The sequence below is a fragment of the Penicillium canescens genome (genome assembly GCF_028828765.1).
Source record: "Penicillium canescens strain IBT 15451 chromosome Unknown utg000003l_segment0_segment0, whole genome shotgun sequence".
NCBI lineage: Eukaryota > Fungi > Ascomycota > Eurotiomycetes > Eurotiales > Aspergillaceae > Penicillium > Penicillium canescens.
This window is the reverse complement of record NW_026703965.1, coordinates 2,337,084-2,352,024: the sequence shown is the minus strand read 5'-3', so window position 1 is coordinate 2,352,024 and position 14,941 is coordinate 2,337,084. Positions and strand designations below refer to the sequence as shown.

General features: G+C 47.5%; 8 protein-coding genes across 8 annotated transcripts; 3 read left to right on the top strand and 5 right to left on the bottom strand.

Annotated features, from left to right (window-relative positions):
* Positions 1 to 836: 836 nt before the first annotated feature.
* Positions 837 to 1,593, bottom strand: N7446_004335 (uncharacterized protein; the record flags this gene model as incomplete). The annotated part of the gene is given in 3 exon segments (XM_058513084.1): positions 837 to 1,118; positions 1,137 to 1,471; positions 1,485 to 1,593. Coding segments are annotated over 3 exon segments (726 nt in total), but the record flags the coding sequence as incomplete, so codon positions are not given.
* A 438-nt stretch (positions 1,594 to 2,031) lies between these two features.
* On the top strand, positions 2,032 to 2,704 carry N7446_004334 (uncharacterized protein; the record flags this gene model as incomplete). The annotated part of the gene is made up of 5 exons (XM_058513083.1): positions 2,032 to 2,044; positions 2,137 to 2,283; positions 2,342 to 2,493; positions 2,551 to 2,647; positions 2,679 to 2,704. The coding sequence occupies 5 exons, from the start codon at positions 2,032 to 2,034 to the stop codon at positions 2,702 to 2,704; spliced, it is 435 nt and encodes a 144-aa protein (XP_058374412.1).
* Positions 2,705 to 4,704: 2,000 nt separating this feature from the next.
* On the bottom strand, positions 4,705 to 5,983 carry N7446_004333 (serine hydrolase domain-containing protein; the record flags this gene model as incomplete). The annotated part of the gene is made up of 2 exons (XM_058513082.1): positions 4,705 to 4,839; positions 4,895 to 5,983. The coding sequence occupies 2 exons, from the start codon at positions 5,981 to 5,983 to the stop codon at positions 4,705 to 4,707; spliced, it is 1,224 nt and encodes a 407-aa protein (XP_058374411.1).
* Positions 5,984 to 6,713: 730 nt separating this feature from the next.
* N7446_004332 (uncharacterized protein) lies at positions 6,714 to 6,971 on the top strand (the record flags this gene model as incomplete). Its single annotated transcript, XM_058513081.1, has 1 exon — positions 6,714 to 6,971. The coding sequence occupies one exon, from the start codon at positions 6,714 to 6,716 to the stop codon at positions 6,969 to 6,971; it is 258 nt and encodes an 85-aa protein (XP_058374410.1).
* A 458-nt stretch (positions 6,972 to 7,429) lies between these two features.
* Positions 7,430 to 8,824, top strand: N7446_004331 (fungal specific transcription factor domain-containing protein; the record flags this gene model as incomplete). The annotated part of the gene is made up of 2 exons (XM_058513080.1): positions 7,430 to 7,799; positions 7,872 to 8,824. 2 exons carry the CDS (start codon positions 7,430 to 7,432, stop codon positions 8,822 to 8,824), a joined length of 1,323 nt encoding a protein of 440 aa, XP_058374409.1.
* Positions 8,825 to 9,282: 458 nt separating this feature from the next.
* Positions 9,283 to 10,599, bottom strand: N7446_004330 (uncharacterized protein; the record flags this gene model as incomplete). Its single annotated transcript, XM_058513079.1, has 1 exon — positions 9,283 to 10,599. The coding sequence occupies one exon, from the start codon at positions 10,597 to 10,599 to the stop codon at positions 9,283 to 9,285; it is 1,317 nt and encodes a 438-aa protein (XP_058374408.1).
* A 151-nt stretch (positions 10,600 to 10,750) lies between these two features.
* Positions 10,751 to 11,014, bottom strand: N7446_004329 (uncharacterized protein; the record flags this gene model as incomplete). Its single annotated transcript, XM_058513078.1, has 1 exon — positions 10,751 to 11,014. One exon carries the CDS (start codon positions 11,012 to 11,014, stop codon positions 10,751 to 10,753), a length of 264 nt encoding a protein of 87 aa, XP_058374407.1.
* A 1,024-nt stretch (positions 11,015 to 12,038) lies between these two features.
* N7446_004328 (general substrate transporter) lies at positions 12,039 to 13,844 on the bottom strand (the record flags this gene model as incomplete). Its single annotated transcript, XM_058513077.1, has 4 exons — positions 12,039 to 12,150; positions 12,203 to 12,455; positions 12,519 to 13,549; positions 13,609 to 13,844. The coding sequence occupies 4 exons, from the start codon at positions 13,842 to 13,844 to the stop codon at positions 12,039 to 12,041; spliced, it is 1,632 nt and encodes a 543-aa protein (XP_058374406.1).
* Between the last annotated feature and the right edge of the window lie 1,097 nt (positions 13,845 to 14,941).

The window sequence follows — 14,941 nt, the reverse complement described above, 5'->3', positions numbered from 1 at the left end:
ACGCGATTTTGCTCGTTGGACCAATTTTGACCTTCGTAACCCTAAATTTGTATTTTCGCTTTAGACCTATCCTCCGTTCTGCCTATTTCTTCTTTATGTAAACCCGAAGACCTTCATTTATGGTATTATAAAGGAACAGCAGCCGATCGCGCCTGGATGCATGCAAGACCCAGGATTTGCTGGAGATCGCCGCCCAACTACTGTATCTCTGATATGCGACTTATGCCATAAGTCAAGACCGAAGCAAGTCTAATTTTTCTGACCATTTTATCAGTCTATTATTTGACATGACCAGATTTCGCAAATTTACATAGAACTAATTTAGTACAATGATTAAGTACAGCACATTTTTCGAAATAGCTCCACATCGGCCATAATGCTTTAGGAAATGGTTTGGAGCAATCTTTCTCTGAAACCTGCAGATGAGCAAGCCAAGTTCAACTTAGAGTTGGACCAACGATCTGCTCGCAAAATCCTTTCCGTGTCTCTTGCTATTTTTCGAACAATTTCACCAGCTCGCAGTACCTCACCAACGAGGCCCACACTGGTTCCGCAAAACGTATCGATGCGACCATTAGATCCGTATTTCTCCCTCTTTCTCAAAGCCTCATTGTATCGTTGATAATTGTCGAACTCCGTGGTGTTACCGGCTATAAATTCTGTGTAAGTTCGGTTGATGACTCCCCGAAGCCTCGGCCATTGTGAGGCTCTGCGTGCTGAGTCGAAGACATGCGAGCGAACAGTATTAGCCCCGCCATCTCTAGCCTCAATAATGGCCTGTTGGTACTCCTTCGGGATATCTGCTTTGAGAGAGGCGAGAAAACGTGTTCCCATAACTATGGCTTCAGCCCCAAGGGTGAACACTGCGGCGGCTCCACGAACACAGCGTCGGCTCCACGATCATCCACCAAACCACCAGCTGCAACGATCTTCGGGATAAAAGTGTTCGATGAACCGTCGAAAAAATCGGTCTGAACTCTATCGATGATTTCCGGCACGCGGGAAAGCACACTTGCAGATCGGGCAAGCCTATGGCCTCCTCCGTCGCTACCTTGCAGCACAAGAATATCGGGTTGCAGCTCGGCCACAGCAGCACAGGCATCTTCGATGTTCCCAACCTAAATCCAGATTGTGACATTACTGTCAGTTTGCTCACGGATTTGCTGCACCCATGGGATCTGATCGGAAGCACTTTCAGAAGGTGTAAACAGCCATACGGTGCAGGGGCAGTATTTGACGATGAGTGGAAGGGCGACGTTGAAATCTGCTCTCCAATTGATGACCCCAATCCCAACTGGAAGTGATGAGGAGTTATGAAATAGTAAGGAGTTTTCATCTGGAAAGCCCCGGCGAGCTTCGTGCTCCGTGGCAAGGCGTGCGGCCTCACTGAGCTTGTTTTCCAATCCTGACACATTGTCCCCGCCAGGAATGAAGCCTATACCACCTGCTGCTGATGCTACGGTGGCCAATGCTGGTTAGGAGACATCTCGCATAGGCGCTGAGACTATCAATAGCGCCGTTGTCTACGGATAGATATGGTGGAAGCTGTGGTACTCCAACATTTTGAACCGCGTTCCGTTGATATGCGATAGTCGCTTGAATTCAACCTGTCATCGGGCTCTAGAAAGGAGAGAAGCCAATCAAGGTAAGTGGCAGCCGACCAAGACAGGAAAAGCCGTCTCAAATATATGCAGGAAAAACAGAATCGATCCTGGGGAACTACTTTGGAACCTTGGAATACATATGATCCGTGCTCATGTTGAATAGGCCACCGAAAACCCATGACGCATGCAAGGCCTCGGAACATCTGTGTTTACAAGCAAAACAGGTAAATGGAGAAAAGAAACCGTCCTTGTGAACTCTGGTCAGTGCGCCGGTTGGGGAAATCGGAGAAGACGATTTCCGCACCATCCGCACACTCCGCGAGTGGCGTACGGAGGCATTTATCATTTGTAATTATGAAATATAAAGGCTTATATAGTCCAAATACCAACACCCTACATTGTCAAGCGCAGGATATCCAAATTCAACATGGTCAAAGCAAGTGGGTAACCTGGTTCTAATTCACCCAAGAACAAGACTTATGCTCACCCTATAGAATAAAGGCAACAGTATGAAGCGATTCTGCTATTTCAGGTACTATTACCTTCGAGCAATATGATGAGATAGCACCGACAACAATCACTTGGAACATTCGTGGAAATGATCCTAATAGAGAGCGAGGTTTCCACATCCATGAATTTGGCGACAACACCGACGGATGCACCTCAGCTGGTCCTCACTGTATGCTTCATACCAGTCAATTTGAAGCCTTTTTATCGGTCCTAGCGATAAAGCCTAGTCAATCCCTATGGACGGACACACGGTGCGCCATCTGACCACGAGAGACACGTCGGGGATCACGGAAACTTCCGTACTGATGCAGATGGAAATTCAACGGGAATTACGCAAGATAAGATGATGAAATTAATTGGACCTGAAAGCGTCGTAGGAGTACGTTCCTAATGATTAAATAACTAGGACTTTGGCTGACTATATCCGATACTGCAGCGTACGATGGTCATCCATGCTGGCACTGATGAACTAGGTCGGGGATCCGACCTTGAATCTAAGAAGACAGGAAACGCATGCAGTAGACCGGCATGCGGTAAGTGAAACACTTTCATAACCAGCTACAGTAGACTCCCAACCACCCCTTTCCTAGGTGTTATTGGTTTTACTGTCGGATCTACCGAGGGCCAGTTTTCGAAGCGCACCCAATCAATCTTCAATCAATCAATCAATCAAAGTTCTATTAATCTGTTAGAGCCTAACTAGTATCGTAATAGCTATGCAGGCGCTTCTATCCGGTTGAAGCAAGAACTCGTGTCCGTACGCCTGATCATGCTCCAGTACAGAACTTGAGCTGGTCCTCGAAGCGAGAGAGAGTATTGGCTCTACATGTATGCCAAAACCCATGAAACCCATAAAAGCCCGCAGTACAAATTTAGTGTGAAACATATTTCATCGTTCATGCAGCGTAACTATATAAAGCCGACCATTAGAGCTTCTCCTCTCATCAAAGGACGATCTACTTGTGAGCTTATCTAAAATCTCGTGGACACGCATTACATGAATTCCAATTTCGTGGCTTAAATACCCAAAACAAACCCTCACATTGAAAATAGCTCAACAAAGTCGATAGTAAAATGCAAACTTCGAAACCATGACAGTACTTAGATCACCCGAGATATTCTATCACGTTCGCGTGCTATGTCTCATTCGTATCACTAGGAGCATGAGCTAACAGAAGAACCAGACTGAGTAGTCGAGGATGAATCGGACGCAGCAGTCGAGGATGAGTCAGACGCAGTAGTCGAGCACGAATCCAGTTTAGGCAATGAAACCGGAGATGAGGCAGAGGACTGATTTGCATCCTTTGTGCGATCACCTACTCGGAAAACCGACCTTATACCTCGACGAGATGGCGATTTTTCTGTGGGACGAATTCGCTCTTTAAGCAACGAAATCAAGCATTAGCCGCGCCCTCACGTCTAAAGGCTGGTTAAAAAAGACTGCCTATGTCAAGGCCCGAGAGCGCAACTTAGACCTTCGTGACGGATACCTCCACTATATCTCAGACTTTTAGTCCTACTACCTTGTCTATATAGATAAGTCCGGATATAATAAAAGGATAGGCTTCAGGAAACCGGGTTGGGCCCCACTAGGTATGGCGCTAGTTTAAATGTCTAATTCCATCGTGATCGGCGATATTAGATACTACGAGCCTATTCCTAAGATGGTATTGTTCTGTCTCGAGTGTTTCAAGGCTTAACCGATGCATCCGTCTTTAAAGATTTTACTAAGCAGCTTCTACAGTATTGTGGGAAATGGCTCGAACCGAAGTCTATGTTAGTTATAGATAATGCATCCTTTCATCACTCCGACAGAATAGAACAGATATATTCAGAAGCCAGGGTAAAGCTGGCGTATTTGCCTCCATATTCTCTAGACTTGAATCCTATTGAGGAGTTCTTTGCTGAGTTGAAAGCCTTCATTCGGCGAAATTGGCAGTCCTACGAAGAATATCCTAACCAAGGATTTGATGCCTTCTTCGAATGGTATGTTGACGTCGTCGGTGCAAGAGAGAAAAGCGCAGAGGGACACTTCCGTCATGCAGGTCTGTCTGTAGAGGAGGCGTAGCACAGCTACAGCGAGATTCGAGATCAATTTCACCGGTTGACTTACCACCAGAACGGGTTCCCTGTGGACTCTTTGCGAATCCGTAATATAGTTTAGATTAAAAATGATGACTAGGTCAAAATGAGTTTCCTAGTGAATACAGTACCTCTGCTTCTGGTGAGCACTTTTTATTTGTCTGTATGTAATTGCAATTTCCTTGCATATATAAAGAGTCATGTATTCAGGCGGTAAGAAGATATGTCAAGACTAGCGAAGTTACTATCGTAGGTATATCTTCCTTTGTCATGTTACGCGTTGCTAACTGGTCACGGTGAGTTGCGTGCGCGGGGGTAGTACGTACCAAGTAATGGTCTTATTCTTATGTATAGTGTTAGGATTCTCCGTCTCCCCTTCGGGTTTAGCGTCCCGACGTAATCCGCTATATATTGGGGTATATAGGCCAATAGGAACGCGGTGTGCTTCCCGACTCTCACATAGTTATAGGTCGGGACGGTGCATTCATAACCCAGTAGCACCGACGAACTATTGACCCTCTGCCTGGGCAACTCTATATAGACATTTCTCGAATAGCTGTATCATCTCTGCCACAAGTTTATCCCCAGGTGGAAGGACCTGGGTACCAAAAACGCCACAAAGATCCGAGTCTCGGTCAATGAACTAATCATCGTATCAGCGTTCCGTTGGATATTATGTCATTTTACTTCCTACTCACCCAGAACAAATTTGGCTTTCCGCTCCAGAACAATGTACCCTTCTTCCGGCCAGACAACTCATCATCCATGGCCAGCATTCCACCCAATCCCCAGTCATATGCATGACTGTTATCTGATATGCCAATAAAAGCCGCATTGAGACCACAAGACTTGATATGTTTGCGAAGTGACTCCCTACTGGCATCACCGAGCTGAGACTGGAACATTGTGGCTGTTGTATCCTTGGTCAGGAGCTTCCCATCATCTGCGAGGATTGAACGAAGAACCTTCATGAAATCCTCCATCGCGGCATATGCCCCCTGACCACCAAAGCACTCGCTAACCCCTTCGGCTAAGAAAGGCCTCTGCAGAGGAACAACACGTCCCGAAGTTTCGTCACGTACTGTCATTCGCATACGTTCGGTGTTCATATCGATACGTCGAGATGGCCAGAAAGTGATTCTCTGGATCGCCAGAGGGCCCCAGATATGCTCCTGCATATAGCTCTCCAAGTCTTGTCCGGTGAGATGTTCCACCAATTGACCAACCCAATCGATACCCGTCCCGTACTCCCAGCTGGTACCCGGTTCGAATAACAGAGGGTAGCCGAATCTCTCGTTGACCGTAGCGCCAACATTTATCTCTCGACCATGAGACATTGTAACCCTTGCCAGGGCTGGATTACTCATGTCATAACCAGCGCCACTGCTGTGGGTAAGGAGATAACGAAGAGTGATGACATTTTTCCTTTTCTGCGTAATATATCGCCCTGTTGTATCCCAACCAGTCAAAACCTCTTGGGCAGCCAAAGTAGGAACCAGAGGTGAGATGTCCTGGTCAAGATGAACAAGTTGACGCTCGACCAATTGAAGGGCGGCGATGGACGTCAAAAGCTTTGTCATAGATGCAATTGCCATAATGGACTTCGTCGTGAGCGGATCTCCGGTACTATTGACTCCATTGTTCCCAAATGCTTTAGTAAAATGAAAGCTCCCATTCCCATTTGTGGCGGTAAGTACAGCGCCGGGTAGGACACCGTCCCTCACGGCCTCAGAGAAGGCTTTCTCGAGGGCTGCGAATACATCGTCCGCGTTTGAGTTGCTGTCCATGTTGGAATGTCTGAGGCGCTGAACGGACTTTCCAGAATGAGCGTTATCTTTCGTGACAGGGGTCGCTGGTGAGCCTCTTACTTGCTCTAGTTTAGTGATATGATATTAATTATAATGCAAACCTTTCGACAACCTGTCAAGTATAGAATGCAATTAATCGAAGAGACATTGGTTAGGCTTCGCACGGGTGGAGGATATGTGAGATTTCCTCGGATAGGCGGGTATTGCGGAAAGACTCCTAAACGCCATTCTTCCAATAGAAGTGGCATTTCCAAGTATGGTACAGGCAAGAGTGAGTTCCCTGCGATCCGAAATTGAATTTATTTAAAAGATAACAAGCTTATCTTCGATAATTGGATTATAATCTTTTATAGTTAGATTATAACCGGAGTATTGAACAGCAATAATACTTGACTGGAGCATGCGGTGGGGCCCAGCCTCAGCGTTATTGTAGATTGCTCTGTGTTCTTTGATTCCATTGCTACCCTAAGCATATATTTGAGTTTTATGGTACCCATCGAGACCGTAGATGCCATCCTCGCTCCAAGGAGATGTTTACGGAGGAGTGAGGGGTACGATCCGGGAACGAGATAGATTCAATGCTGTGATACACATAGTGTTCCCCGCATTTTCCATATAACAAGACCGGGGACGAACTGAGAATGGAAAAAAAGAAATCGGCTGAGACTTATTATATTTCTATATCGTTTTACAATCTTAACAGAACAATATGTCCGGTAAACCCACGAAAAACCACCTAGAAGCCGGCATCGACATGCATGCACCCACTCGCGCTGCGGAGATTGTTCTCCTTCCCACCCCTCGGGATACCTTTGAGAAGCTCTACGTGAGCCCTAACGTGCGAATCGTGGGAAATATACGTTGCCCTTTTGGTAACCCAACCCCCACTGCGTTGATGGGTATCTTGGTAGCTGCAACACCTAACGCCATGCTCAAGATGGGATGGAGGGGCTTTCCCTATTTATAACGGATGCAACCGGAAGGAGACGGCAGAACCCTAACACCAAGGCATAGATACTTTGAACCCCTCTTCTGGTGTATTACTGATTATCCGGCCGTTTTCCGACAACACCTACTGACCATCGACCCAGAACTGACATGAGACCACTTTCAGCTTGCAATACTTGCCGGTACGCCGCGCGTTTCGCATTCCTCCGTATCTCGATATACCGTCGCTGACATAGGATCTCGCGGGTATTTAGCGCTCGGCGAAAGAAATGTGACCGAGCCCGGCGCGGAACGAGCTGCGGCTATTGCCTACAGCACAGGCTGGATTGTACATTTGTGGAGCCCATCGAGGCCCACGAGACGTCTCTGCGGGGTTATGCGCCTCTAGTGGATCGAAGTGGTCAATCTTCCTCAGCGGCGTTACCTGAGAGAGCTCTATGCCTGGAACTGGGCGATTTATTCTTTACCCACAATCTCATGGGTATTCCCAGTCTCTTCCACAAGACATCCTTTTTGGCGTCTTTGGAAGACGGGTCTCTTCCAAAGATTCTCTTCTTTGCTGTTATCGGGCTTTCCGCTCGGTTTTCCACCCATCCCAGTCTTGCAGCTATCCATCCTTGGGACCGTGGCCGTCCGTATGTACGGGAGGCAGAGAAGCTACTTGATCTCCACGAGGTTTCTTTGGTGACAATCCAAGCTTGCATACTTTTGGCAGCCAATGTTATGGCTGACGGCGAAGCCATGACGGAGTGCATCTATTATGGTATTGCATGCCGGATTGCGTTACTGCTGGATCTTCCTAATCGCCCTGCTAAGACGCAAGTGGAGCAGGAGCTCAATCGCCGAGGTTGTTTTCTCGCCTATACTGCCTCGTTACCGGACTACCAAAATTGCTGTTACTAATATTTGGCCTCGATAGTTTGGTGGTCCTTGATAACGACCGACACCTGGAATAGCACCTCCCTGTCTCTACCCAGGGCCATCCCAGCTACCAAACATGCTGCTTTGCCAATGTGCGAGATCGAATTTATGACTCTTGACCCCAATCAGCTCGCCCAGAACGCCGAATCGGAAGCCTCGCAAGACTTGTCTGTAGGCAGGACTCCACGCCCAATACTGGCTCAATTTATAGGATTGAACATGATTCTCTACGAGATTCATGCTCTTAACACTAGTATTGCCACAGATGATATGGGCCAAGGCCTACTTGAGTTAAATATTAGACGACTTGCTGGTAAGTTGGATGCGTGGCTAGCCAACCTGCCACTTGAAATGCAGTACAGCGAGGAAAATGAGGCACAATGGGTGAACTTCGGCCTCGGATCAACATTTATCAACTTGCATCTGAATTATAATAACGCGGGGCAACTCCTATTTTACATATCCTTGGGTTGGAACCAAGGCTTGCCCCAAGATTCACTTTCTCAAGGGGCTTCAATCGAGTTCCTAGACCGATGCAAATGTCATGCAGCCAGCCTGTGCGATCTTACCTGGCACGCTATCCAAAAACCAGCGATAAGCCATTTTTCTTTGACAGTTGGCCATTTAATCGTCGTGTCGTCAACGATACAGATTCAAACGTTGCTTTCTAGCGAGCACCCAGAAGAGATCTCATTGGCCAAAAGTCGCCTGGAGCGGAATTTCATGATTATTACCACTCTGCACAAGTACTGGCCAGTTTTATCTGCGACCAGCGGGAGACTGAGGGCCTTCCATAACGCTTGCATGAAATATCATGAGGCTGCATATCGCCTAGATCGTTGGATGCTGCGATTTATCCTCGGATTCCAGCAACCAATCTCAGAGCGGCCCGAGAATAGCTCCAGCAGCGGACGCGGATTAGAGCCTCTGGATCATTTATGGATTTCTTAGAAACGAAATACCCTACTAAGTTATCATGATTTGAGTGATAGTATGTTGTAAACATACAAAGCTGATTAATGCTACAACATTATAATGTAAATCCCAAGCGATCTGGGCAGCACAAACACCATCACAAATATTACGTGGTTATACTCCTATGTTTCACTATCATAATCTGAATTGACACTAACATATGAGTACAAGCTGTTTTGAGAATAAGATAAAAGACAAAAGAAACACGCCGATTTTAGGGCATTTAAAGAACGATGTTATTCCATCACGTATACCAGACAGGACAATGTAAGTCAACTAGAAACGCAGGTAATTTCCCAACTTGAAATCAAGTATATAGTGTCTAACGGGTGATTGTCGAGTCCTTCCCCTGAGCCTTGTACTCATGTTCACAGTTATGCAATTCGGACTGCCTGCTCCAGGTTTCGGCCATTGATACATAGGTCGCAAATAACCTAGATCTCTTCGTTCCCCAGAGAAAATAGCTCCAGTTCAGCAACAGCAGTACGAGCCAGAATATGCACGGGAACGATTTCCTCTCCATAGTCAGGGTCATCGCTGGGCATGTTCGCTCGTTGCCCGCTGTTCGACTCATCGCCATTCAAGGTTCTTTCTGTCCTCAGTTCCCCAGTCTCCTTATCAACGCTTTTCTCCTCGAACCTCAAGATCTCCGTGTAGGGGAGATCTGCAGACTTATGTTTCCATTCCACCTGGAAACCCTTGCCAATCAAAAGGAACTTTGAAGGCTCCAGCTCCATCACCATTCCATAACCCGCAGATTGTTTGCCAAACACGAATGCTCTACCTATTGTGAGCACGTAATTTTGCAAGCATACTATTATGGGCGGAGTCGGGTCGGGATAGCCCTCAGTTGGGGGATCTTCAAATGCAAAGCCAACAATGGTCCTGTTCTCTCTCCGCGCCTTGAGAATATGGTTCGCAACTGAGCCCAGAAGCTTATACATATCCGTAAAGGGTGACACATTAGCCTTTTGCGTGTCAATTCCGAATGGGCTGGTACCAAGGGCTTTGTAGGTTCCAATCGAAATCCAAATGCTCCTGGCGCCAACTTCATCCCTTCGTTGTTCAGGGATAAACAGGGGTTGACCTCGATGACTGTAGATCCCACAGACCTCAGAGTAAGGAGCATGATAGATATCAGGCGAAAAGAAATCCATACTTGGTGCGAATTTCTGCCAGACATCGAGAACCGTGCTCACAGGACCGCCCGAGGGATATTCGCCTGGCTTGCCGCCGCCAGAGGCAACGCCGGCTACACCGGGTCGAGGCAGCCAGGCATTAGTGAATAGCGGGATATTGTACTGCTTTCGACCCGTAGAAGCGACGTGCTCGACATATCGGGCATAGTAATATGCCATAAACAACTCGTCAGTCCAGATGCTTTGACCAAATTGCTCCTCCCAGTTTCTTGTCTTGTCCTTGGAACCGTCCGGAATTATATTAAAGTTAGCCAATTTCTTCCTCGTATCGATGTGAAGGCTATCCCAATCCTGCTGAAGGAAGCTAACAAGCTCAGCTGGGACTGGCAAGTCGAATAGCTTATTTGCCGCAGCACTGCGATCTCGTGAGTCGAGCTGGAGGCCAACTTCGTTCTCAACTTGGACCATGATAACAGTGCGGTTTTTGTCGTTGTCACGGAGATGCTGAAGGAGCTTGGTAAATGCCTTTCCGTCTGCCTTGTAACATTCCTCGTTGAAAATTGAGAGAACGCCAAAGTTATGGATTTTGCCCTCTTCATCCTTAATATACATCCGTGGGAATCGTTTAGGGTTTGTCTTAACCCATGACGGGGCGTAACTTGATCTACCTTCATGAAATTAGTACACATTGTTTCAGTAAGAGCAATTAATATACCATTCTTGAATGATCCGAACCAGAGGATAATAAGGCGGAGATTGTGTTTCACTGCCCCTGCGATAACCGCATCCAGCTCGTGAAAGCTAAACGCCCTTCCTCGGGTTCAATGTCTTCCCAAGTGACTGAACCTAGCACGGTATTGATGCCCATGTCGGTCAGATTCTGCCAAACGGTGTCCATGTAATGAGCCGAACTCATTGACGAGTTGTGGAGCTCGGCTCCAAGGATGAGATAAGGCTTGCCATCCACCAAAAGCTCCCACGTATTGCCCACCTTGTGCAAGTGCGGAGTCTTAGCTGTGGAGATCATGATGCATCAAATTCAAATAGGACGAGGATATAGAAGGCAATTCTTTAGGATGACAGATTCACTTGCCTATCGAGGCATGCCACATGATTTATACCTGACCCCTCAGCTGTTCCGTGGAGCATCCATGGGGATAAATCATCCGCGGTGGAGTCCGCACATGCCAAGCCATGCGCAATCCAATGCGCTCAATTGTCTTAGTGTGGCATTGCGGAATTGGGCGGAAAACTAGCTGTTCACTAAGCTGATCAAATGAGGCTAAGATAGAGGCGATCAAATCACTGTTGACGACATTCAGGTGCTACGTGCCGAAATGGTCCATCAAATCAAATGGCTCTCTACGACGTACCACAACGCCCAAAGCAAGTCCGTAGTATCATATGACATTCGTTCAATCGGCTAGTTACTTTGGTACATGTTTTAGTTGATTATCAAGTCTTAAATACAATCGCCCTTGTCTTATATGCTGTCTCGCTGGCACTTAGTTTGATGAGTTCAGGGTGAGCTCTCATATGTACGCAGCCAGGTCTGGCGCGTTGATGGACTGGTCAGAGCTACAACTTGAAACTTTCATGCCAAATGCCACGCAGCACATAATCCACTTTGAATAAAAGTTCCCAATCACACCGAGAGGCGTTGGGTTTCATCCAACTTCATAATTTAGGCTGAACATATGGACTTGGCTAATGTCTGAAAAACGGCTTGTCAGGGAATGGAAAAGATCAGGGGTATTGGACCAAGATGATATCCGAGTTCTGCGAGAACACACTAAGACTTGTGACTATGTACGCGTAAAACTTATTGTCACACTGTAAGATTTGCCATTTCTGAAAGAGCAGACAGTATTTGTGTAACCAATGCACAAAATATCCAAATCTTCGTGTTGACTATCTGATGTCTGCATCATTCCGTGGTACAAAATTCGTCAAGAGCTCCGTTACTTCCTCCGCATTCCAAAGCCCTGTACAAGGAAAGTCCGTCGACGCATCTGCTTGTGCAAAAAGTCTCAACCGCACCCCATTACAGATCACTGCTCCCGCTCAGCCTTGACCAAACGCTCAGTCGCAGTCTCGGTCTTATGGAATCGCCACGGCTTGATCTTTCGTTCGAAAAGCTCATCCAACTCGGCGGCGGATCGACTACAGTATGTTAGCCAAATCATGCTGCTGAAAACGAAGTAGAATAAGTTACCCAGCAACTTCGGGGATAAGGAACCACATCCCAGCGACAAATGGGGCGCCCACACCGGCGTAGAAAAAGCCGGTTTTCAATCCCCAGTTCCATTCATTAGCATTTACCATGTATGGCATGAGGACAGACATAATCAATCCTCCGAGGGAGTTAGCTGACGCAGCGAACCCCGATGTGTAAGGGCGGAGACGCTGCGAGGATATCTCGCCGATGAAGCCCCAACCAGCGGCACCGTTGGCGGCAATACCGACGTCTAAGAAAGGAAATTTAGTCGGTTGATCCATTACTACGGCAGCCTATTACTGATATAACTTACTCCACAACGATGCAAAGAGGACAAAAATATAGGTGACAGTTTTCGTCTCATGGAAGGTGCCAAGGATACCGACCACGAGACAGGTCAGCCACATGAGCGTAGTGGCGATGCAGGCCATGAGTCGTCGACCTAGCCTATCGACGAGGAACACAGCTGCAATGACGGTTACAATCTGGAGCGAGGTCGTGATAGCCTTGATCGAAAATGGATCGGGCAAACCAGCCTGCTGGAAGAAGTAGGTTCCAAAGGTGCTAAAGAGCGCCAGACCAGTGAACTGCTGGGCAGTAATGGTCCACAAGGCTGTCAGAGTCCGGCGGCCGTCAGTACCACGGAAAATAGCAAGCCAGCTTTCCTTTCGCTGTTCTGTTGCAACACTGCGCTCGTGCTCAATGGCGAGTTCGAGGAGGTGATATTGGTGATCCACGTCGTAGTCTTCGACGCCGCGATGCAGCCACTTCAGAACCTTCTTCGCTTTTTCTTCTTGGCCTACAGTTGCCAACCAAGCCGGCGATTCGGGAAGGAAGACATAAATTAGGATCATCAATCCAATCTGACCCCATTGAGTGTAAATCGGAGTCAGCCAGTTGTACGGGTGAGTCTTGTTCATTCTCTGCAGAACCACGTGGGTGAGGAAAGATCCAAGAGTCCACCAGAAGCTGTAGCACATTAAGAGACCACCTCGGATTCGAACAGGAGCTACCTCGCTGATATATCCAAGGACGGTTGCTTGGAGACAACCCACACCATAGCCGGCCAGCATCTTGGCAACCAGCCAGACACTCCAATTCCTAGCGAGAGTTTCGGCAAGCACACTGGCGAAGAGGAAGAGCCAGAGCCAATACATGCCTATCTTTCGACCGAATCTGGCATTGACAAAAGTCACACCGGTCTGGCCGAGGATCTGCCCGACGTTCATGCAGGCACCCCAAGAACTGATAATATTCGAAGCAAGATATTGTTTGCCGTCGGGGTTGATCTTGGTTGCGAATTCTTTAACGAAGCCTTTATTGGCGATGATACTCGCACTCATACTATAGCCCGTTAGCGTCTTGTACTTCACTGTGGCCTTTAACGAAAGGAGGTTCCTTACGCCACTTGGTATCCATCGGTAGCAGCACTAAAGGCAGCCATGAAGCAAATAAAACTCACGAGCTTGAACTTTCTAACGGTTTGCCACCAGCTCAAGGTCTCATAACCAGAGGTGACTTGACCTTTGGCCACGGCATCCGTAACGATCTCGCTAGGCTTGATTGGAGTCTCGATACGATCTTGATGCTCAGTGGCGACCTTCTCGGTCGCGGTCTTGTTGTCGATATTGCTGGTCATGGTGAAGTGGGAGACCGCAGCTTGACTGATGATTAGCGCTTTGAAACTGGATGTTTGGTCGTCTCCTTTTGTAGTCGGGCAACGATCCCCCTCAGACGCTAGCATAGACCGTTGCTGAGCGAATTGGAGATCGGTTGACATTAGCCTGAGTTGTCGATCCGGGGTACGGGGTTTTAGGTTGCAGGAAGTGGTGGGGCTTGGACGGTTGCCTCATGGGACGAAGTTGCGAAGTTAATTCCAGACCAGTCTGTCGCTTTACTCTCCACGCTCGGACAATCGCCACAGTGATCACATTGTTTGCAACGTGTCTCTTTCCGTATGTCTCGGCTAAAAATGGACCGAAGGTCGAAAACTTCCCTGAACAGAAGAAGAATGTGAAATTTGGAGTAGCCCGGCAGCAACGAAGAGGGGTCAGCCACTTTAGAGTCTTGTGACTTGACTTCGTACGATTGTTGGTTCTTCACAACCCTCAACATTCGGATGGAAACCACGGTCTCAACATACAGGAAGCTCCCCGCGATAATAGAGAATTAGCTTAGCCCAACACCTAAGCCTAGGGTAATTGGAAGAAGGAAGGCCGCGAAGGAGACTCTCTGCTGCCCTCGAGCACAGAATTCGCCCTGCATGGCTATTACACTAACCTCGGTCTATAGCTATTTCCCAGGGTTATGTGGTAGTTCATCTGACTTTTTCCCTTCCATGAAGACTAGGTTTGGCCATGCTGAAGCCACATGGTCGCCTATTTGTTATTCGACCTGTTATGTGTAATCTTGCTGATGGAGACGTCGTTGAAGTGCAGGAGAGTTTTGCAGAGCAGGGGGTCCACGAGATAAACCTAAACGCCACAGGAGTCTGCGAGTTCGCTAATGTAAGCCACACAAGTTTCCCGACAGTTTTCCGACATTTAGCTCCTTTATAGGTCCAATCAGCTGAAGTGGGGTAAATAGAAATTAACAAGATAGCATCATTTTAGGGCCTTGGGGCTCTCTTGTCTTCCTTCAGCTTGCGGACAACCACTAATGCAACCCTTGCTCTCGGTGTTCCCAGACTAATTCGTCTTTTCCCGTCTAATTATCCGGTAGCAGAGCATGGTATAC